This window comes from Theropithecus gelada, chromosome 6, assembly GCF_003255815.1.
Source record: "Theropithecus gelada isolate Dixy chromosome 6, Tgel_1.0, whole genome shotgun sequence".
Classification (NCBI taxonomy): Eukaryota; Metazoa; Chordata; class Mammalia; order Primates; family Cercopithecidae; genus Theropithecus; species Theropithecus gelada.
The window spans coordinates 33,791,916-33,814,871 of record NC_037673.1 but is presented as its reverse complement, the minus strand read 5'-3'; the positions used below and the strand labels follow the sequence as shown (position 1 = coordinate 33,814,871).

The following is a 22,956-nucleotide window of genomic DNA, read 5'->3' as shown; positions in this document are numbered from 1 at the left end:
CAGCGCTGAGCGCGGAAGGATGGAGGGAGTGGGGTCCCGCTCTGCCCCAACTCTGTTCTCATCATTTTGAGCGTATTTTTAAGCACGCTGGTGGGGGTGGCTTGGGGGCCTCTCGCTTGCAGCTTCCTAGACTACAGCCCAGGGCGGCTCTCCCGGGTCTCCCCTATTTGGCCGGCTCGGCCAGCTGGGCCCGGCGCTCGGGGCGGGGCCGGAGGAGCGCGGGGGTGGGAGTCCCGGAGGAAGATGCACCAAGCGGGCTGCGAGGCCGAGGGGCATGCAGGAGGCGGAGGGGTGGGGACCCGGGTGGACTGCGCCCTCCCGCTCCGGACCATTCCACACTCCACCGAAAGCGGACACTGTCAGCTGAATCACTCCCCTTTCAGGAGGGAGGGGAAAAAGGTGTCTAGCCCCTTTCTGCTTAAAAAAGCACAGGGAGATCGCGGGCAGCTTTGCAGTCGCTGCCTTCTCGCGCCCGGACCATGCACCCCTGCATCTTCCTGCTGGGCCACAGGCGAGCACTTGATTTCTGGAGCTGAGGGCTAAAACTTTTCTGACTTTTCTTCTCCCCAACAACTGAATCATGCCATGTGCCCAGAGGAGCTGGCTTGCAAACCTTTCCGTGGTGGCCCAGCTCCTTAACTTTGGGGCGCTTTGCTATGGGAGACAGCCTCAGCCAGGCCCGGTTCGCTTCCCGGACAGGAGGCAAGGTTAGTGACTCTTCTTTATTTCTTTTTAAAACAGTGGTGGTAAGACATGCAGGAACTTTGTTGCTCCTTTTTCCCTTCCCCCACCCAGCAGAACTGAACTCTGCGAAGCCATTTGGCTGCATTGTAAGGAAACCTGGGCTGGGAGCTCAGGAACCTAGGCTTTCTCAGAATTCAGTGCTTAAGGTGATGAGTCGTTCATTCTTATAGAAAGGTGAGTACCTTGCTCTCTCTTTTACAGGGATGACACTGCAGTCTTTGAAAGACCCAAGAGGGAACTGGTAACTTTTTCTCTTTTGTCTCCTCTTTAAATGCTGTACTGTTTCGATCCCCTATTTTTCAGACTCTAAACATGGAAAATTATCATTTTTTTTAAGTGCCAACTGGCTACTGGCAGTCATTGCAGTGTTTCTAGTTAGTTTTAAACTTCTGGTCAGGAAAGGGGAAATGTGATTCTTCCCCCCTACTGAGCAGGCTTGGCTGTGTTTTGGTTTCCTGGAAAGATTTAGGGTTGTGTTTTTAAAAGAATAGTCCTTTTGGGGGAACTATACCTCCGTAAGGGCTCACTTTTTCCTGTCCTGTCTCACTGACCACAGCTGGCAGCTTCTCTTTCTGAATTTCTGAACTCATGTTATTGTAGAAAGCACTGGAAGCGTTCTGATGGACAATTTGTTGTTGTTTTTAGTCTTTTAAGCCTAACACTCAGCAGTTTATTGGACTTGGAAGGGTCAGAGGCACCTTCGTGTTTGGTGGGGGGATCATTGTACCTCTGGGGGTAGACAGTCCTAGCAGCAGCAATGGCCCACATGGCACTCTGTGTCAGCCCATCCCACCAGGGATGGTACCAGTGTGCAGGTACCAGTGTTGCTGTCCCTGCTGTACAGATGAGGATCCTGCAGCTTGGAGAGCTTATGAGGCCAGCTAATGTAGAGCAGGGTTTTGAGCCCAGGTAGTCTGACTCTTAGAATCATGCAACACTGTCCTGTAGCAATAATAGGGATACACACACACACACGCATATGCACACACACGCATGCACGTGCACACAGAGCACTGGGTTAGCATGCACTAAGTCCTGTGTTTGCTGACTATGCTGAAGCTTCGGGAAGTGTCCTGCATAGTTTTCTGGCATCCCTTTAATTCCCAAGGTCACTTGGTTGATAAATATCACCAGCCTGTCCTTGTTTAGGATTTCTAAGCAGGGTTTTCTGCCCATGTGGTAAAATTCAAATATTGCTGGACAACTCATCTGCTGTGGCTTCAAGACGTATGAGAAGCAAGTCCCTCTCTTTGCTTTACTTGGAAAGCTGGAGCCAGCAAACACTGGGGTTAGATGTCAGTCAGCCAGCACTCACTTGTGTAAACGGTCCAGATACAATCTCCCACCCCCAAGTTTAAAATAGCAGGCCTTGTTGTTCTTTGAAAAACAGTTCCTTTGTGAAAGGTCTCCCTTCTGGGGCAGCACAAACAAAGCCTGCAAGCACTTCCCAGGGCATTTGGAGATGATTTCGTTCAAAGACACACATTCTCCTGGGTTGGTTTTCAGCTCTGCTTGCTCCACATGTTCATTGTAAGGGAATTCAGCTTGGTGTGAAGCAGACACCACTGGGCCATGGGCCATGGTTTTTCCTCTCTGAAAAGTGAGATATGATTATTTTCCCTAGTCACCTCTATCTAGAGCTATGTGCTGAGAGTATCCACTGTTCAAAAAAACCTATAACGTGCTCCAAGCTTATTGGTGATATATATTTATTTAGGTTTAAAAATAATTTCAGTTTTTTTTTTTTTTTTTTTTTTTTTTGAGACCGAGTCTCACTTTGTCTCTCAGGCTGGAGTGTGGTGGTGCGATCTCAGCTCACTGCAGCATCTGCCTCCCAGGTTCAAGTGATTCTTCTGTCTCAGCCTCCTGAGTAGCTGGGATTATGGATGTGTGTCACCATGCCCGGCTAATTTTTGTATTTTTAGTACAGACGAGGTTTCACCATGTTGGCCAGGCTGTCTCCAACTCCTGACCTCAGGTGATCTGCCCACCTTGGCCGCTTAAAGTGCTGGGGTTACAGGTGTGAGCTACTGCACCCAGCCAATAATTTCAGTTTTTAAAAGCATTTCACCAACCACTATCAATTCCCTAGTGGATTTACAAATAATCCACATTTGATGCAAAGGAGAATTTTTTTTTTTTTTCTTTTTTATTATACTTTAAGTTCTAGGGTACATGTGCACAATGTGCAGGTTTGTAACATATGTATGCATGTGCCATGTTGGTGTGCTGCACCCATTAACTCGTCATTTACATTAGATATATCTCCTAATGCTATCCCTCCCCACTCCCCCCACCCCACAACAGGCCCCGGTGTGTGATGTTCCCCTTCCTGTGTCCAAGTATTCTCATTGTTCAATTCCCACCTATGAGTGAGAACATGTGGTGTTTGGTTTTCTGTTCTTTCAATAGTTTGCTGAGAATGGTGGTTTCCAGCTGCATCCATGTCCCTACAAAGGACATGAACTCATCCTTTTTATGGCTGCACAGTATTCCATGGTGTATATGTGCCACATTTTCTTAATCCAGTCTGTCATTGATGGACATTTGGGTTGGTTCCAAGTCTTTGCTATTGTGAATAGTGCTGCAGTAAACATATGTGTGCATGTTTCTTTATAGCAGCATGATTAATAATCCTTTGGGTATATACCCAGTAATGGGATGGCTGGGTCAAATGGTATTTCTAGTTCTAGATCCTTGAGGAATCGCCACACTTTCTTCCACAATGGTTGAACTAGTTTACAGTCCCACCAACAGTGTAAAAGTGTTCCTATTTCTCCACATCCTCTCCAGCACCTGTTGTTTCCTGACTTTTTAATGATCACCATTCTAACTGGTGTGAGATGGTATCTCATTGTGGTTTTGATTTGCATTTCTCTGATGGCTAGTGATGATGAGTATTTTTTCATGTGTCTGTTGGCTGCATAAATGTCTTCTTTTGAGAATTTTCTGTTCATATCTCAGAGGAGAAATTTCTAAGCAGACTTATACTTAGAATTAAGAAGGAGAATCAGAAAGAGGGAGGAAGGGATGGATGAGGGCAAAGCAGTAGAGAATGAAATTCTAAGGCTATCTGGGATTAGGATGGCCTGGGTTTTCCCTCCAAATGACCTACCTACAGTCTCACAAATAACCAATTTCCTTAGACTTCCATTTCTACTTTGATAGCATTTTTGAATGCACTCAAATCCTGAACATTTAAACTTACAAATTACTTCAGAGATCATCTCACCCATTCTTATTTTTGAACTATTTAATTTATTTTGTTATGGAGATGAGGTCTAGCTATGTTGTCCAGACTGATCTTGAACTCCTGGCCTTAAGCAATCCTCCCACTTTAGCGTCCCCAAATGCTGCAATTACAGGAATGAGCCACCATGCCTGGCCCCCTTTTTACTTTTACGGATAAGGAATGGGAGGTCTAGGGCATCAGTTAGTCAGCCTATATGATTGAGCACCTAATGAATGCCCCTTCACGAGGAGGGTAAAGGGAATTGCACAGGGTTCCATGGTTGGAGACTGAGTCTCCAGATTCAGACACTACATAACCTTTTAGGTTCCTTCTAGTTCTCAGAGTTGGGCTAAATCAAGATTTTAGTCGTTGGAAGGAGTATGGAGATAAATCCAGTCCTTTCTGGGACTAGAAACATAGAAACAGGCTATTTGACTAACTGCCCAGTATTCTTTCCACATTGCTCAGTTATGATATAGGAATGTGCTGTGACTTACACAGGATTTCTTGGTTCACAACCAAGTATCAGAACAACAGGAAATATTAATCTCGCACACAACATACTGCCTCTCTTCTACAGCCAATCATATCCCCTTTGGGTTGTTTATCCCTATGCTGTTTACAAAATGCCAGTCTGTTCCATGACCTCTTTTGCTCCTGACATCTCTGTGAAATCAATAGGACAGGCACTTTATTCTATATTAGAGATGAGCTTTAGGCTTGTGCAAGAAACAGAGGGAATGTTGCAGTGTTTTCAGATAGGAGTTTTAATTATTTATGTATTCTATTTTTTAAAAATTCTGCAAGGAGGAAAGGATTTCAGCTGTTTTCTTAATGTAAGAAGAGAGTTCACAGATTTGATATATTGTGTTGATTATAATAATCTATATAGTTAGCACATTAGTTATCATAGAGTTGATGAGCAAATCCAACCTTCTGTGGCATACTTTACAATTTTGAGGAGACCAACACAGTTCTTCACAACATTCCAACATGTGTAAATTTCTATAATAAAAATCGCGTTGCAAGGTTACAGTTATCTTACATGGAAGATAATTATGAAAAAAACCTTTACTATAGGAATTTCATAATCTTTTTTTAGAAAGGGGTCTTAGATATTCAATTCTTTCTAAGACAGAAATAAATATAAAGAATAAGTACAGGTAATGCTTGCTTTGGAAGCACATATACTAACATTGGACCGATACAGAGATTAGTGTGGCCGCCGCTCAAGGATGACATGCAAATCTGTGAAGCGTTCCATTAAAAACAAAAAAGAATAGGCCGGACACGGTGGCTCATGCCTCTAATCCCAGCACTTTGGGAGGCCAAGGCGGGTGCATCACCTGAGGTCGGAAGTTCGAGACCAGCCTGGTCAACACAACGAAACCCTGTCTCTACTAAAAATACAAAAATCAGCCAGGTGTGGCGGTGTACGCCTGTAGTCCCAACTACTTGGGAGGCTGAGGCAGAAAAATCTGTTTAACCCTGGAGGCAGAGGATATAGTGGGCTGCCGAGATCATGCCAGCCTGGGCAACAGATCAGGACTCTGTCTGAAAAAAATAATAATAATAATATAGATTTAGCCTAAACTGTACAAAGCTAGTAAATACTCTTACCTCTGTCCTTTCTAAGCTGAGGGTAAAAGATGCCTTGTTTTGTATTTTAAAAAGCGCTTGTGCCAACAGCCTTTACTCAAGAGCTTCTCATGAAGTACCATTGAAACTTGTGGACTGAGGCTTCCAATATAATTTTAAACAAGGCAAATCAAAGTTTTAGGAGCTTATAATGTATTTCTACACACCCTTGTATAGATTGTGATGTAATTTTCGTGTATCTCAGCCTCTGGCCCTCCCAACCCCACACCTTATTGATCACCCGCCTTGACATCTGTGCTGGGTAACAGACCCTGGTGATGCACGCAGTAAGGGCAGAGCTTAGGAGTGTGTGCTCTGGGATCAGATTGCCCAGGAACAAATCCTCATCCCTCATTGTTGTCACTTTACAGAGATGGAAGTAGAGCCCCAGATGAGGGATACAATTAATGCTTACCCACAGAATTGTGAGGATTAGATAAGACCAAGCTGGCATACTCTTAATGTAGTACTTGACCACAGAAATGATAAAAATTAGGAGCTATTATTATTTCTTGACACCTATTTCTCCATCGCTATCATATCTCCTCTGAGTTCTGCTTTCATTGGCCAAGATTATAGCTAACAAATCTGCAAAACTAATCTTAGCCTATGGAGAAGGAGGCTAAGGTGAGTGTGGGCTTCTCTCCAATCTCTGCTTGGAGGTTACACATGTCTATGTCCACAGTGATCCCTGGTAGCCAAGTTTCTACCTTTGAAACCAACAGTGCTAGTGTCTAATGAATGTTATTTGTCAAGCACAATTTTAAATGTTTTAAATATATTAATGCATTGGAGCCTCACTCCCAGCCTAGGAGGTAGATGCTATTATTATTATGCCCATTATATAGTTGAGGTAGCTGAGCTTGGATCACCAACACAAACCACACTTTGTAAGTGACCCCCGATTTCCATCCACACCTATGGGCTGCCATGGTTTAGCTGCCTCCTATGCAATCAGATCAGGAGGGAAAACCGATGTTATCCCCCATCGCTTTGCCCGACAAAGAGGCAATTACTATGTCCATTGATGGCTAAGAAAATTGAGGTGTAAAGAAGTGAAGCGCTTCTTGTCTGGTCAGATCACTGTCCCTAGGAGCAGTGTTATTACCTCTAACCCTGCTATGCTCTCTGCCAAGAGCAGCTGCTTTTCTTTACTTACTAATGAAGTGTGGTGGCTAGAGCATGGTTTTGAAATAGAAGGCACAGCGTTTCAATCCAAGGAATGTTATATAATGTGGCACAGTGACTTCCTACACTCAGTTTCCTTATTTATGAAATGGGGATAACAACTGAATCTCTATCACAGGGTTGTTGTGAGTATTGAATGAGGAAAGACTTATGGTACCTGGCTCACAGCAAGCGCTTATGAAACACTGTAATTATTATCATATTATTCTATAGCCAACTTAGATTTGCTCTCTTAAAAACTTGTTCGATCAAAAGCAACTGGGTCAAAATTTATAAATGTGTTTGCTCTTTTATTTATTGGGCAATAGGTGCTAGGGCATAGGCAAACTTTCGTCTTTCATTTTACACTTTCAAAAATCATATTTAAATCTGTGAGATGTGTCTTCAGAGGCAGTTTCTATAAAGAATATTTTAAGTCAGAAAATTTATGAGAAAAAATGTTGTTTTCTGGATAAATTGAGATAACTCCTAGATTAAGTTTGCTTCCTCCACACTCTTCCCATTGCAATTCTTCTAACTCAGATCTGGGATTATTGCTTCTCTCTGCTGGATGGCCTTGATGGCAGAATACCAAGCCTGCCATTTAAGCCTGCCTCTACGCTGGCCTGCTTTTTCTCACACCCTTGTCTCCTGCTAACACTCCTGTGGATCTGTCGCTCCAAACTCATTTTGCTTTCCTATTGCCTGAGAAGACCTCGAGCTCTACTCTAGCTGCCCCGTCCCCATCTCCGGCAGTCTCAGTCAAGGGATGCCTCTTCCAAGGTGAATTCTTCCCTCAGGATGCAGCCAGCTGCAGTGGGTACCATCAGCAAGGCATCGGGAGTGACCAGTGTCAGACAGCCTTGTGTCATGGGGCACAGGCATGCCTCACTTATCTTGTCTACTGGATATTCTATATGGTTCTCTCATAAGCCAGCATAGCATTGCCCCATTCAATCCTTCTCACCTATTTATTTTTAACTGGGAAAAGCAACACAGGAACTACAAATTTTAAAAGGAAAAACCACACCCCAAATCTCATCATCATAAAAATGTTCACTCTTACCCATTATTTCAAACGCTTTATTCATAGGCATATATATTAATATGTCTCACAGTTGCAATTATAGTAGAGATGCAGTTATACATTCATTGCCCCTTTATTATATCCTATTGTTTCCATATTTCTGTAAAATTGCCACAATTATTTTGATATATCAACTTACATAAAAATTTAGAGTAATTTTTAATAATGTAAGATTGATTTAGAATCACACTTGTTGGTTTGTTTCATGACAACCTAAATTTTATTATAGTTGTTTTCTAAGTATAGCAAATAAGATATTTTCAATTCTTTTCAGAGTTTTTCAATAGGTTATAGCTCATTTGACTTGGAAGAGTATAACATTTTAATCAGAATTCATTTTTTAAAATGTGGTTGCTTTTCATTCGTGCTCCCCTTAAATCAGTCAATCTGGCTTTTTGAAAAAATGATCTGCTAGAAAAGATGCTTATTTTCTGTTTTGATAGAGATGCAGAGACTTGCGTGTGTAACAGGGTATTCAAATGGGACTCTTTCTTTTGTCTCAGTTTCTGCCAAGACCTTAAGTCTGAGAAGAAAAAAAAAGATTAATTTTCTACACATACTTAAAGAGAAATTTCAGACCATGTGTGTGGGCCTTGCAGGGGGATGGTGTGATTCTAATTTCTTCACTCTCCTAGTATGAGCGTGAGGAGAGGCTTAAAGGCCAGTGGAGAGATTTCAGAGAGAGAATTCCTTCAGGAGAGATGAGAATGCTAGGGCATTCATTCCCCCTACTGTGCCCCAACTCAAGGCAAGAGAAGGGACAGCTAGAGATCCTGAGGGTTTGCTATGGGCTTGGGGAGCATGGCCACTAGCATTTTAGCCTTAAAATATGGATAGGCAAAAGACTGCCTGGAATGACATTTGGTGACACAGCTGACCAAGAACACGGTCAGGAATGGCCTGATTTTCATGGCGTGGGGTGGGGGTGAAGGGGATGTCAGGGATCGTGGTTGCTTCTTGGGAGCCAGATTTGGACCTCATGAAAGGCAACAAGATGTGGATCATCTTGAAAAGATGCCAAAGAGGATGCCCTGTAGGGGTGATGTGGTTTCAGTAAAGGGGTAGAAGATAGGGAGGCAGTGGGTGGCCAGTTGGAGGAGGAATTATCCACACTGAGGGACCTGAAGGGAGCAGAGGTTTCCCAGTGGTCACAGAGCGTCTCTTAATAGAAGGCGCCAGTCAGCATGTGGACACTGGCTACATACAGGGCACCATTGCTAGATGATACCATTGCTATATACCCAACTGAATAAGATATTTTCTGCCCCTAACTCCCTTCCCTGTTCGAGCCCTGAAGGAGCCAGAAGCATCACTGTGAGTAGCAGAGGAGAAGAGCAGCCGGAGGGAAATACTACAGGAGCTGACTGCATCCGCCTCACCCACCCACAGTTTCTCTTTGGAAGGTCCTCCAGTACTAGATTGGAGCAGACGTTTCTTAGGGAGTGAATGGGCAAGAGAGAGGACTGAGTCACTTACACACTTCAGTTCATGGCACACTAGTATCATGAATTTTGCAAAAAAGCTTTTTTTGTTATGTATATTTATGCATTTCTGTTCCCACTCCCTACTCCAATTCTTCCCCATGGAAAACCATTTTAATGGGTTCCATATGTATTTCTTGTTCCAATGTGTTCTGGAAAACTTTGTATTATTGTTTTCGTGTGTGTGTATTTTCCATGAATGTAAATAGCTCTGCATTAGCTTGTTCTATTTCTTGTTTTTCATGGAGCATTGCTGTGAAGATCTGCCCATGTTGCCGTGTGGTCTGTTGTGCCTAGCTGCTGCAGTCGGAAATAATGGGTCCGGGCTTTTTATGCCTAAAAATGGAGACCATTTGTTAGTGCCTGAGAGTGAAAACTCTGTGTTCTGCCCCATATTTAATCCAAGGCAGAGAAGAATGATTCCACAAAGGGTTTAGAGGTAGTTGCCTGGGAAAAAAAACAAAAAACAAACAAACAAAAAAAACAGCTCTTTTATAATTGTAACCCATCAAGTCCAGTTATTTTAATTAACTAGCTACGATAGTGTTTACTGATACATCAACACATAAGAACTGAGCACCTGTGATGTGTAAGATTCTGGCAGATTTGGGGATAAATTGTATAATAAAAGGCAATATAAAATAAAGTCATTCTGGGAGGTACAGAGAGTAAGGGCATGAGGGTTCAGGGAAAGGCGAGAGAAGTTTTGCCAGGGACATTAGGAGAAAAAAGAGGAAGGATTTAAGTTGAGACTTGAATGCTTAAACAGGATTTTGATAGAATGCAAAAGACATTCTAGTTGGAGAAGTTACATGAGCAAAGTAAAGCAAGTTACAAAGTGCAAAACTACAACTGAGAAGTGACAAGTAGAAGTTTTTTTTTGTTTGTTTGTTTGGTTTTTTTTTAAGCAACGTATTAGTTTATCTTACTAAATGGTTAATGGTTTTGGAAGGCCGAGGTGGGTGGATCACCTGAGGTCAGGAGTTCAAGACCAGCCTGGTCAACATGGCCCCATCTCTATGAAAAATACAAAATTAGCCGGGTGTGGTGGCGCATGCCTGTAATCCCGGCTACTTAGGAGGCTGAGGTAGGAGAATTGCCTGAACCTGGGAGGCGGAGGTTGCGGTGAGCCGAGATCATGCCATTGCACTCCAGCCTGGGCAACAAGTACAAAACTCCATCTCAGAAAACAATACAAAGCAAAACAAAACCAAACAAACAAAAAAAAAGTCTGTAATCCAGAGTGATGATAAATTCTCTGCTAGGTAGATCCTTTGTTATTCTCAAACATCAACATAAGGAGGTAGTGGTAGGGAGGCAAATTTGAGTAGGTCAAAATGTGTATGTGTTCTCATGTGGGGAAGGATCAAGTGTTCCAGTCTTGCATTTTTAAAGTGGCAGTTTTTATGTTTTGAGCCAATGCCTCGGATCCTGATATATCCCCTTATCATATGCATTTGGTAAACATTTTTTTTAAACCCAGCTTCTTTTATGCACTCTTTGCTACATTATGGAATACTCTTATGCTGTAATTGATGTGAGGTTGATCAGCATGCATATGATAAGTTCGCCATGATTTTGTTTTTTTCCCTCTAATCTGACTTTAACAGGAAGTTCTTGATGTATTGAAGCAACTTATAATCCACAGTGAAGCTCTGTGATTTGTCTTACTGAACTCTAGACTTGAAAGATTCCTGTTCCTCATGCAGACCTTGCCCCTTTTCTAACAGTGCCCATCGCAGATTAATTCCCATCTTAATTTGTCTCTGGTAAAACACCTGATATCATGTCACTGAGGAGGAGGCACCAGGTAAATTTAAGTTGTTCCGGGAATTTAATGTTAACAGTATTTGTATGATGGAAAGGATCTCTAAACTTCAATTCAACAATGGGATTGTATAATTAAAAAGCTAGCGGCCGGGCATGGTGGCTCACACCTGTAATCCCAGCACTTGGGAAGGGCGAGGCAGGTGGATCACCCGAGGTTGGGAGTTCGAGACCAGCCTGACCAACATGGAGAAACCCCGTCTCTACTAAAAAAGATACAAAATTAGCCAGGCATTGTGGCGCATGCCTGTAATCCCAGCTACTCGGGAGGCTGAGGCAGGAGAATCGCTTGAACCCATGAGGAGGAGGTTGTGATGAGCCCAGATCATGCCATTGCACTCCAGCCTAGGCAACAAGAGTGAAACTTCATTTCAAAAAGAAAAAGAAAAAAAAGAAAAAAAGAAGAAAGCTAGCATCCAAGTTCCAAACAAAAGTGGCTTTGCCTTACTACCAGTGTCTCTCACTGTTCTTCCATTTCTCTTTTTCTTTCAGAGCATTTTGTCAAGGGTCTGCCAGAATACCACGTGGTGGGTCCAGTCCGAGTAGATGCCAGTGGGCATTTTTTGTCATATGGCTTGCACTATCCCATCACGAGCAGCAGGAGGAGGAGAGATTTGGATGGCTCAGAGGACTGGGTGTACTACAGAATTTCTCACGAGGAGAAGGACCTGTTTTTTAACTTGACGGTCAATCGAGGATTTCTTTCCAATAGCTACATCATGGAGAAGAGATATGGGAACCTCTCCCGAGTTAAGATGATGGCTACCTCTGCCCCGCTCTGCCATCTCAGTGGCACGGTTCTGCAGCAGGGCACCAGAGTTGGGACGGCAGCCCTCAGTGCCTGCCACGGACTGGTGAGTGCGAGCTCTGGCATCTCCTTCCTCTGCCCCGGCCCCTAGAGTCTCAACCAGTAGACCTACTACCAACAGGTTCACAGATGCACTGACGTATGGGAGTTGAGCCCCTGTCATGTGATGATCCTGGCCTCCAAAGGGGTTGGCGAGAAAGTGTTTAATAAATAAAAGAGATTGAATTGAGAGGTACAAAGAGTAAGGGCACTGAGGGTTCAGAGGAGGCAGACAGAACTCCAACCAGGAACATCAGGGCGGGGTTGGAGAGGGAAGAAGAGGGAGGATTTGAGTTTGGTCTTCAGCCTCTGAGGCAGCTCTGAAGGTATTGTTGACTGACTGGCTGGACAGCATATTTTGAATGAACAGAACTTAAATTTGGACTGAGTGAGAATGTTATAAATAATGATGGTGATAGCAGCTGCTGTGATGTAATAGTTGACTCTGTGTGCTTCATAATCAGACTTCATGAGGGAACCTCAGGCAGTCAATTGATCCCTTTGTGCCTCTGTTTTCTCATCTGTAAAATGGAGATAATAGTAGTATCTGCATCATGGAGCAAGGTTTGGCAAGCTATGGACCATAGGCCAAATCTGGCCTGCCTCTTGTTTCTATAAATAAAGTTTTATTGAAAGGCAGATATGCTGTGTGTTTACAGATTGTCTAGGGCTGTTTTTGAACTGCAACAACAGAGCTGAGTAGTTGGGGTAGTTACTGTATGGCTGAGGAACTGCACAATATTTGCTGTCTGGTCTTTCAGAAAAAGTTTGCCAACACTTTTAATAGAGTATTGTGGAGTGTTTAATAAATAATAAACACTCAATGAATATTGGCTGCTGCTGTTATATTATTTGAATATGCCAAGCACTGGAGTGTGTGGTTTACTATGTGATTTATGTTCATTGTCCTCTTTGCCTCGTTTTAGCAGATGAGGCAGCTTGGAGATATTGAATAAATTCACTGTGCAAGTTACCTTGGGTTCAGTCTTTCTACCGTTACATACTGTATCTCAAAATGCAACCAATAGTGACAGCCCCACCAGCAACTGCAGGGCAAACAACGCTCAGGAATTCTGTTGAGATTTTTTGAGGTATGTGTTTAGGGAGTGAGTGATTGCAGGGGAAGGAATCCCAGAGTCCTGAAGGTGGTTTTGGAGGAGTCCATGTTTTCGGCTTTGGCCCCTGTGCCAGGGTTGGTTTGCTAAGCAAAACTTCTAGTGGCATTGGCATTCCTGCAAAAGGCACTTGTTCCAAATCCTCCCATTGTTACTACCGTTTTGCTAAGAATTTCTGTACTTTGTAATTTAGGGCTGCATTTATCTTGTGTTTCTAGTGTTTGACTTTGCCAGAATACTGTGAGAAAATTCAGTAAAACATTATCCAGTGGTTTAAGTTTTCCAGAGGACCTCTGGGGATGAATTGCTTTGTACAATAGATGGAAAGTCTTGCTTTGCCTCTTTCTGTAAATTTGGATTTTCATATTAGGTATTTATCATTTCCCCCTAATTAGATCATAGCACAAAATCAAAAATGGTTAATGGTTTTCTATTTTTCTTTTCCTCTTCTCTCTGGGCCTCATCAGGGGCTTCGTTGAGCTGCAGCACATTTCCCAGTTCCATGGCTGTCATCCTCTAGGCTTGCTCTGGACTCACATCACATCTCCCCTTTGCAATCCTGGCTCTCATTCCCGTGAGACAACCCTGGAAGCATCATGGCACTCAATCCTCTATGGCCAGAACTGAAGAAAGAGCCCCTGATGATGAAACATTATCATGCTCCTTAAACATGAGCATGTTTCCGTGGGATGGAGCAGTATGGTCTGTGGACCTGCAGAATCAACATCACATTGAATGGGAGCTCATTACAAAGACGAACCCATGGGCTTCACTTCAGACCTAGTGTGTTAGAATCGCTGGGGAATGGACAAAAATCTCTGTGTGTGTGTTTAGCTGCTTGATTGAGATATAATTCACATACATACAGTTAACCCACTTAAAGTTTACAGCTCAGTGGCTTTAAATGTATTTAGAGTTGTGCAACCATCACCATAAATTTTAGCATATTTTTGTTAGCCCACAAAGAAACCTATATCCCTCAGCAGTCACTTCCCCATTCCCACATTCCTCCAGTCCTAGGGAACGGCTAATCTATAGATTTGCCTGTCTGAAACCTTTGTTTTAATTAGCTCTCCAGGAGATTCTGATGCCCACTGAAGTTTGAGAAGCCCTGGACTAGAGTAGTCATTCTTAACCCTGGCTCAACATTAAGACTAGCTGTCTAGCTTTAAAAATGGACCCATGCCCCAACCCCACAGCCTAGATGTTTTGATTTAATTGGTCTGAGGGAAGAGTCCAGGCATCAGCATTTTTTAAAGCTCCTCAGTAGATTCTAAAGTGCAGTCAGTGTTGCCAACCACTGGATTAGCATAAGCGGGTGTTAATGGGTGGTATTGGCCAATATTACTCTGAAGTACCAGATCTCGCCAGGTGATTCTAATGAGCAGCCAGGGGTGAAACCACTGCTGTAAATTGCTCCCCACTTTCATCTTGTGCTTTCTAAAGGAAATTGCATATTGTTTAGCATTATCCCAGACTTGGGAATGGAATACTAGGACCCTTTCAATTTCACATGTCCCCAAGGAGCAGGAGTACTACCATGTAGGCATTTTCAGATTCAGATTTCAGATTCATATGAAGTTCAAAAGCACAAAGTGTTAGTTAAGATGATGGGAAACTTTCACATCCAGATCAGTGAACGATTTTCCCAGAAGAAACATTCTACTCGGAGGATTATTTTGGAACCTTTTACACATAATTAGATGTTTAATGGATGGTTACAAAAAAAAAAAAAAATGGATGGTTACAAAACCCAAAGCCAAATGAGTTTCTTTCCTTTCGGTGTGTGCACTACTTCACTGGATTCAAGTTCATTTGCTTGTGTGCCAAATTTGCCAGTATCCACCTAGAGTGGTCCTAGTCAAAAGAATAGTGGTTGGACTTGTATCTGACTTCTGATCATGTGTCTAGGGTGTGACATCCAGTGTAGTTGTTCTCTCACCCAAGTATGGCCCTACATTCAAATTCACAGGATGGCAGGCCTAGGATCTGCTGGCTATAAGCCCTTCTCCACTTCTAGGGGCAGAAGTAGCATTTGGGAAGTCCTTCTTAGGAAGGAAACACTTTCATGTGGACCAGGGCATCTGCTTGTCATTCCTGAGGTGCAAACCTGGCTTTCTTTGTTTCAGATGTGGTCATCTGAATGAGATGTTGGAGGCTGTGTTCTCTTGGAGTTGTCTACGATTTGAGGCTCATTTAGTCTCCTCTGGAGCAGACTCAAGATGATTTCATTCTGAGGACCCTAGAAAAGCTACCTATGGGAAGTTGTGGGACAACCTCCGTCCTCCATTTAATGTACTCTAGCATGTCTCCAGCCCTTGTCCTCTTTGAGGCTGCACCCAGACTGAGTCAGCCCATGTCTCAGCTCAGCAGCTCTCCTCTGTCATCTCCACCATTTTCACTACCCTTCCCCCATCAACACTTTCACAACGTTGACATTGTGGAATTTGTTTGTTTTGACAGTTTAGTTGATTTGTTCCATTCTTAGCTTTTTGATGGAGGAACTGTGTTCTTTAATCAGCTAGACTCTGAATTTATCCTCAGGAGTGAGTATCACAGTGGGGGTCATTTTGGTTTTGCTGTTGCCAGGGGCACTACAGGATTGGTTCCAAGTGAATTTGTTGTTAGTGTTTCAGTTCAGATGTCTGCACTGGAAGGATAGTGCAAAATATCTACCCTTGTGCATAAGGCAGGATTGGGGTTCTGATTTTTCATGGGGCATTCTAATTCTGCCAAGCACTTACCCTCTGGACTGTGTACCTGGATCGTTAAACTAATAATTTTAATTTCTGTTTACAGCACGTTATTTAATTCCTGTTCATAACATTTCTTAGCTCAGGCTTTATTAAAGCAAATACAGTTCTTGGCTCTATCAAAAACTCTCATTCCAGCCCCTGCTGGGAAATTAAATTCTAATTCTTACTCTGAATAGCTGGTCATGGATCTCTCAAGGGCCATCCAGCTTTAACTTCCATGTACTCTCTGTCCTTAAGTTTGCCTTTCTCTTTGGGTACATTGAGATTTCCTTTCTTGTTTTAAACTCATATATGGGTTAAACTTTTGAGAGGTATTTCTTAGTATTTTTATGCTAAACTTTTTGTTTTGAAATAGATGTAGATTCCTAACAGTTGTAAGAACTAATTCAAAGAGGTATTGGTATATATCCTCTACCCAGTTTCCTCTAATGGCAACATCTTGCAACATTACTGTACAGTATCACAGCCAGGATTTTAACGTTGATGTCAAGATGACACACTTTTCCATCACAAGAATCCCTCATGTTATCATTTTATAGCTATACCCATTCCTCTCCTGCTGCTATCACCTCATATTTATATTTTACATTTAAGTCTGTAATATATTTTGAGTTAATTTTTATATGAGGTGTGAGACTTAGAGGTTCTCCTCCCTCCCCTCCTCCCTTCTTTTCTCTCTTCCTTCCTTTCTTGCTTTGTTGTTTGCCTATGGATGTCTGATTGTTCCAGCACCATTTGTTGAAAGTCTGTTTTTCTTTCATTAAGTTGCTTTTGCACTTTTGTAAAAAATTAGCTGGATGTATTTTTGTGAGTCTATTTCTGAGTTTTAGGTTCTGTTCCATCAATAGCACACAGTCTTCATAACTGTAGCTATATAATTAGTCTTGAAATCAGGTAGACTGATTCCTCCCATTTTAGTCCACTTTTTCAAAATTATATTAGTAATTCTAGTTTCTCTCTCCTTCCATATAAATTTTGTAATAATCTTGTCTACAAAATCTTGCTAGGATTTTAATAGGAATTGTATTAAATCTATATATTAGGTTGGGAAGAATCGACGTCTTTGCTATGTCAAGTCTTGCGATCCATGAACATGGTATGTGTCTTGATTTATTTAGATCTTCTTTGATTTTTTTCCATCAGTGTTGTGTAGCTTTCAGTATCCTAGCTCTTTATGTGTTTTGTTAGATTTACACCTAAATGTCTCATTTTCTAAGTCCTTATATTTTTAATTTTAGTATTCATGTGCTTATTACTAGTATGTAAACACATAATTAATTTTTGTAAGTTTACTTTGTATACTGTGAATTTGTTAAACTCTCTTATTAGCTCTAAGATGGTTTTTTTTAAGAAGATTCTTTGGGATTTTCTATGTGTGCAGTAATGTCATTTGCCAATGGGGCAGTTTTATTTCTTCTTTTCTCTTCATATCGCTTTCAATTTTCTTTTCTTGCTTTATTACATTGGCCAGAATTTTGAGCACTATATTAAATAAGAATGGGGAGAGCAACATCTCTTGCCTTTTCTCCAGTCTTAGGGAGAAGGCATTCAGACTTTTGTTAAGTATTTTGTTTATGTTAAGTATCTGTTTTGTTTTGTTTTTATAGATGCTTTCTATTAAGTCAAGGAAGTTTTCTGAGACCTTTTTTTGTCAAATGCTTTTTCTGCATTGGTTGATACGCTCATGTGACTTTTCTTCTTTAGCCTATTAATATGATGGACTGCATTGATTCATTTTTTTTAAAAGTCTTTATTTTTTAATAGCAGTATTAGGTTTATACCAAAATTGAGAGGAGGGTAAAGAGATATCTCATAATCTCCCTGCTCCCACATATACATAGCTTTCTCCCATTATCGCATCCCCCACCAGAGTAGTACATTTGTTACAATTGATGAATATATGTCGACACATCATTATTGTTTACATTAAAAAACTTTATTGTTTACATTAGAGTTCACTCTTGGTGTTGTACATTCTATAGGTTTGGACCAATTTAAAATGACATATATCCACCATTATATTCTCATATAGAATATTTTCACTGCCCTGAAAATTTTCTGTGCTCCACCTGTTCATTTCTCCATTCTCCTACCCCTGGAAACCACTGATCTTTTTATTTTTGCATTTTCTAGAATGTCATATAGTTGTAAGCATACAGTATGTAGCCTTTTGGGATTGGCCTTTTTCACTTAGTAATATATCTCACTCTGTCACTAGACTGGAGTGCAGTGGCGTGATCTCGGCTCACTGCAACCTCTGACTCCCTGGTTCAAGCAATTCTCCTGCCTCAGCCTCCCGAGTAGCCAGGATTACAGGCATGCGCCACAACGCCCAGCTAATTTTTGTATTTTTAGTAGAGACAAGGTTTCACCATGTTTGCCAGGATGGTCTCAATCTCCTGACCGCATGATTCGCCCACTTCGGCCTCCCAAAGTGCTGGGATTACAGGCGTGAGCCACCACGCCTGGCTCCCTCATGTTTTTTTTATGGCTTGAAAGCTCATTTCTTTTTAGTGCTGAATAATACTTTATTATCTGGATGTACAGTTTATGTATTCATTCACCTACTGAAAGACATCTTCATTGCTTTTAAGTTTTGGCAGTTATTGATAATGCTGCTATTAACATCCTTGTGCAGATTTCTGTGTGGACAAGAGTTTTCAACTCATTTAGGTAAATACCAAGAAGTGTTACTGCTGGATTGTGTGGTAAGAGTATGTTTAGTCACGTAAGAAGCAGCCAAATTGTCTTCCAAAGTGGCTGAACTATTTTGCATTCTCACCAGCAATGAAGGAGAGTTCCTATTGTGCCGTATCTTTGCTAGCATTTGATATTGTCAGTGTTCTGGATTTTGACCATTCCAATAGATGTAGTATCTCATTTTTTATTTGCATTTTCTTCACCATGGAAATGCATATGATGTGGAATATCATTTTATATGCCTGTCATCTGCATATCTTCTTCAGTGAGGTTCCTGTTAAGGTCTTTGTTCTAGTTTTTAATCAGTTTGTTAATTTCCTTATTGTTGAGTATTAAGAGTTCTTTATATATTTTGACAGCAGTTGATTTATCAGATGTATTTTGCAAATATTTTCTCCCAGTATATGACTTGTCTTTTCATTCCCTAGATAGTGTGTTTCACAGAGCAGACATTTTCAAATTTAATAAAGTTCAGCTTATCAATTATTTCTTTTATGGGAAATTCCTTTGGTGGTGTATCTAAAGAGTCATTGATGGAAACAAGGTTATCTAGATTTTTCTCCTATATTATCGCTAAGAGTTTTATAGTTTTGTGTTCTACATTTAACTCTGTCATCCATTTTGCATTAATTTTCTTGAAGAATATAAGATTTATTGAGTTAGTTTTCCCAAAGGGTGTCTAGATTATTTTTGCATGTGAATGTTCATTTGTTCAGCACCATTTGTTGAAAAGCCTGTCTTTTCTTCATTACATTGCCTTTGCCCCTTTGTCAAAGATAAGTTGATTATATTTATGTTGGTCTATTTATGGGCTCTTTATTCTGTTTCATTATCTATTTGTCTATTCTTTCACTAATACCGTGTGGTCTTGATTATTATACCTTTAATGTAAATCTTGAAGTCCGATAGTGTCAGTTCTCCACTTCTCCTTCCATATTGTATTGGCTATTCTGTGTGTTTTGCCTCTCCATATAAATTTTAGAATCATTTTGTGAATATCCACAAAGTAAATTGCTGAGATTTTGGTTGGGATTGCATTGAGTCTATAGATTAAGGTGGAAGGAACTAACATGTTGATAATATTGAGTCTTCCTATTCATGAGTATGGAATATCTCTTCATTTAGTTATTTCTTCTTTTATTTCCTTCATCAGAATTTTGTATTTTCCCTCATATAGACCTTGTACATATTTTGTTAGATGTATACCTAAGTATTTAATTTTTGGAGAATGGTAATGTAAATGGTATTTTGTTTTTAATTTTAAATACTTCTTGTTCATTGCTGGTATATAGTAAAACAACTCACTTTATCAATCTTGTGTCCTTGAAGGCTGGATACAATCATGTGCTATAATGGCCCGTTAGTTTTGGGAGTTGTTTTTTTTTTTTAAATCTACACAGCATTCATGTCATCTGTGAACAAAGTATTATTTACTCCTTTTCAATTAGTGTATCTCATATTTCCTTTTCTTGCTTTATTGTATTACCTAGGACTTTCGATATGATATAAAAAAGGAGTGGTGAGAGAGGATATCTTTGCCTTACTCTTTATCTTAGTGGGAAAGCTTCTAGTTTCTCATAAGTATGAAGAGATATTCTTTTTTAAACTGAAGAAGTTTGTCTCTTTTCCTATTTTACTGAGATATTTTATCATAAATGGGTGTTGGATTTTGTTAACTATTTTTTCTCCATCTATTAGTATGATCATGTAATGTTTTTTCTTTAGCCTGTCAGTGTCATGGATTACATTAATCAATTTTTGAATGTTGGACTAGCCTTGAATACCTGGGATAAATCCTGCTTGATTGTGTTGCATAGTGTGTTCTGCCTGAAATATGTCTGGGTCCCTTTTAGCCATGGCCGGAGCTGGAGTGGTGGGGACACAGGGAGCAGAACAAATGTCTTCTTATACATTGTTGCATTCAATTTGCTTGAGGGGTTTTGCGGCTATGTTTATCAGAGAAATTGGTCTGTAGTTTTCTTTTCTTGTAATGACTTTGGTTTTGGTGTTGATGGCCTCATGGAATAAGTTAGGAAGAATTCGCTCTGCTTCTGTCTTCTGAGAGATATTTCAGAAAATTGACGTAATTTGTTCTTTAAATGTTTGGTAGAGTTCACCAGTGAACCTATCTGGGCCTGATGATTTTACTTTTGGAGGGTTGTTAATTATTGATTCAATTTTTAAAATAGATACAGACCTATTTAGATTGCCTATTTTTTCTTGTCTGTGTTTTGAAAGATTGTGTCATTCAAGGAATTGTTTCATTTCATCTAGATTGCCAAATATTGGAGCATATAGTTGTTCATAATATTCCTTTATTCTTTATTCTATAATATAATATTCTATAATATTTCTCACATAATGAACATGTGAGAAATGTTCGTTCTCACATTACTATAGAGAACTACCTGAGAGTGGGCAATATTTAATGTCCATGGAATCTGTAGTGATACCCCATCTTTCATTTCTGATATTGGTAATTTGTTTTCTTTCTCTTTTTTTCTTAGCCTAACTCACGGCTTACTTATTTTATTGATCTTTCAAGATAATTAGCTTTTGGTGTTATTGTTTTTTCTACCTTTAATTTCATTGATTTCTGCTCTAATTTTTACTATTTATTTTTTTCTCATTGAATCTAATTTGCTCTTTTTTTTCTCTAGTTACCTGAGGTCACATTGGCTCATTTTTCAAATACTGAAATAGCCTTGCATCTTTGGAAGTAATCCAACTTGGATGTGATGTACAATTCTTTTTGTATATCACTAAATTCTATTTGCTAGTATTTTTAAAACGATTTTTTGCATCTGTGTTTATGAAGGATATTCTTTTGTGGTTTTCCTTTCTTTTCAGTATTATTTGTATCTGATTTTAGTATCAGGGTAATATTAGCTTTATAAAATGATTTGGGTAGTGTTTGCTTATCTTTGGTTTTCTGGAAGAGATTGCCTAGAATTTATGTTAGTTATCTTTAAATGTTTGGTAGAATTTGTATTGAAACTATCTGGGCCTAGAAATTTCCTTTTTGGGAGTTTTTAAAAGTTATGAATTTTATATTCTTAATATAATTCTTAATAGGGCTATTCAAATTTTCTATTTCATTTTGGGTGAGTTGTGGTAGCTTGTGTTTACTGAGGAATTAGTTTACTTTATCTAAGTTGTTAAATTTAGGTATTGATTTCTTCATTGTTCTCATATCCTTTGTGGGGGATAAATTTTACTTTAACCTTCTTGTTAGTTCATTGTCACATGGCTATAAAGTACTACCTCAGACTGGGTGATTTATAAAGAAAATAGATTTAACTGGCTTATAGTTCCATAGGCTGTACAAGAAACATGACTTGGAGACCTCAGAAAACTTAGAGTCATGGAAGAAGGCAAAGGGGAAGGAGGCACATCTTACATAGCCAGAGAAGGAGGAAGAGAGAATGAAGGGGTAGGCACTACACACTTTTAAACAATCAGGTGTCATGAGAACTCACTCACTATCACAAGAACAGCAAGGGGAAAATCTGTCCCCATGAGCCAATCACCTCCCATCAGTCTCCTCCACCAAAACTGGGGATTACAATTTGCCATGGGATTTGGACAGGGATACAAATCCAAACCATTTAATTTCACCCTGGCCTCTCCTAAATATCACATTATTCCCACATTGCAAAATACTGTCACCCTTTCTCAACAATTTCGCAAGTCTTAACTCATTTCAGCATTAACTCAAAGTCCACAGTCCAAAGTCTCATCTGAGACAAAGCATGTCCCTTCTGCCTATGAGCCTGTGAAATAAAAAACAAGTCAGTTACTTCCAAGATACAGAGGTACAGAAATTGGGTAAATACATATGTTCCAGAAGTACGAAATCAGCCAGAACAAATGGGCTATAGGCCCCATGCAAGTTCAAAATCCCTTAGGGTAGTCATTAAATCTTAAAGCTCTGAAATAATCTTCTTTGACTTTATGTCTTACATCCAGGCCACACTGATGCAAGGGGTGGGCTCCCAAGGCCTTGGGAATCTCTGCCTTTGTGGCACTGCAGGGTACAGCCCCCTAGGGCACTTTCACAAGCTCATTTGAGTGCCCATAGCGCTTTTGGTGCATGATTCAAGCTGGCAGTGGCTCTAACATTCTGGGATTTGGAAGATGGTATTCCTTTTCTCAGAGCTCCTCTAGTCAGTGCCCTGGTGGGCATTTCTCCTCTGCAGTGCCCTAGGAGAGGGTCTCCATGAGGGCTCCACCCCGGCAGCAGACTTCTTCCTAGACATCTAGGCGTTTTCATACATCCTCTGAAGTCTAGGTGGAGGCCCCAGTCCTCAACTCTTGACCTGTGTGCACCTGCAGGCATAACACTATGTGGAATCCACTGAG

At 40.6% G+C, this 22,956-nt stretch overlaps 1 protein-coding gene and 1 pseudogene across 2 annotated transcripts in view; both read left to right on the top strand.

Annotated features, from left to right (window-relative positions):
• Positions 1-253: 253 nt before the first annotated feature.
• ADAMTS12 (ADAM metallopeptidase with thrombospondin type 1 motif 12) overlaps positions 254-22,956 on the top strand; it is a 366,676-nt gene continuing 343,973 nt past the window's right edge. Inside the window, exons 1-2 of one of the 2 annotated variants that reach the window (XM_025389155.1) lie at positions 254-707; positions 11,669-12,030. In XM_025389155.1, the coding sequence (XP_025244940.1) occupies positions 581-707; positions 11,669-12,030 (489 nt within the window). In that variant the 5' untranslated portion in view covers positions 254-580. The remainder of the gene's footprint in view (positions 708-11,668; positions 12,031-22,956) is intronic. The other variant, XM_025389156.1, reaches the window with a different exon arrangement.
• Positions 5,147-5,246, top strand: LOC112627222 (annotated as a pseudogene).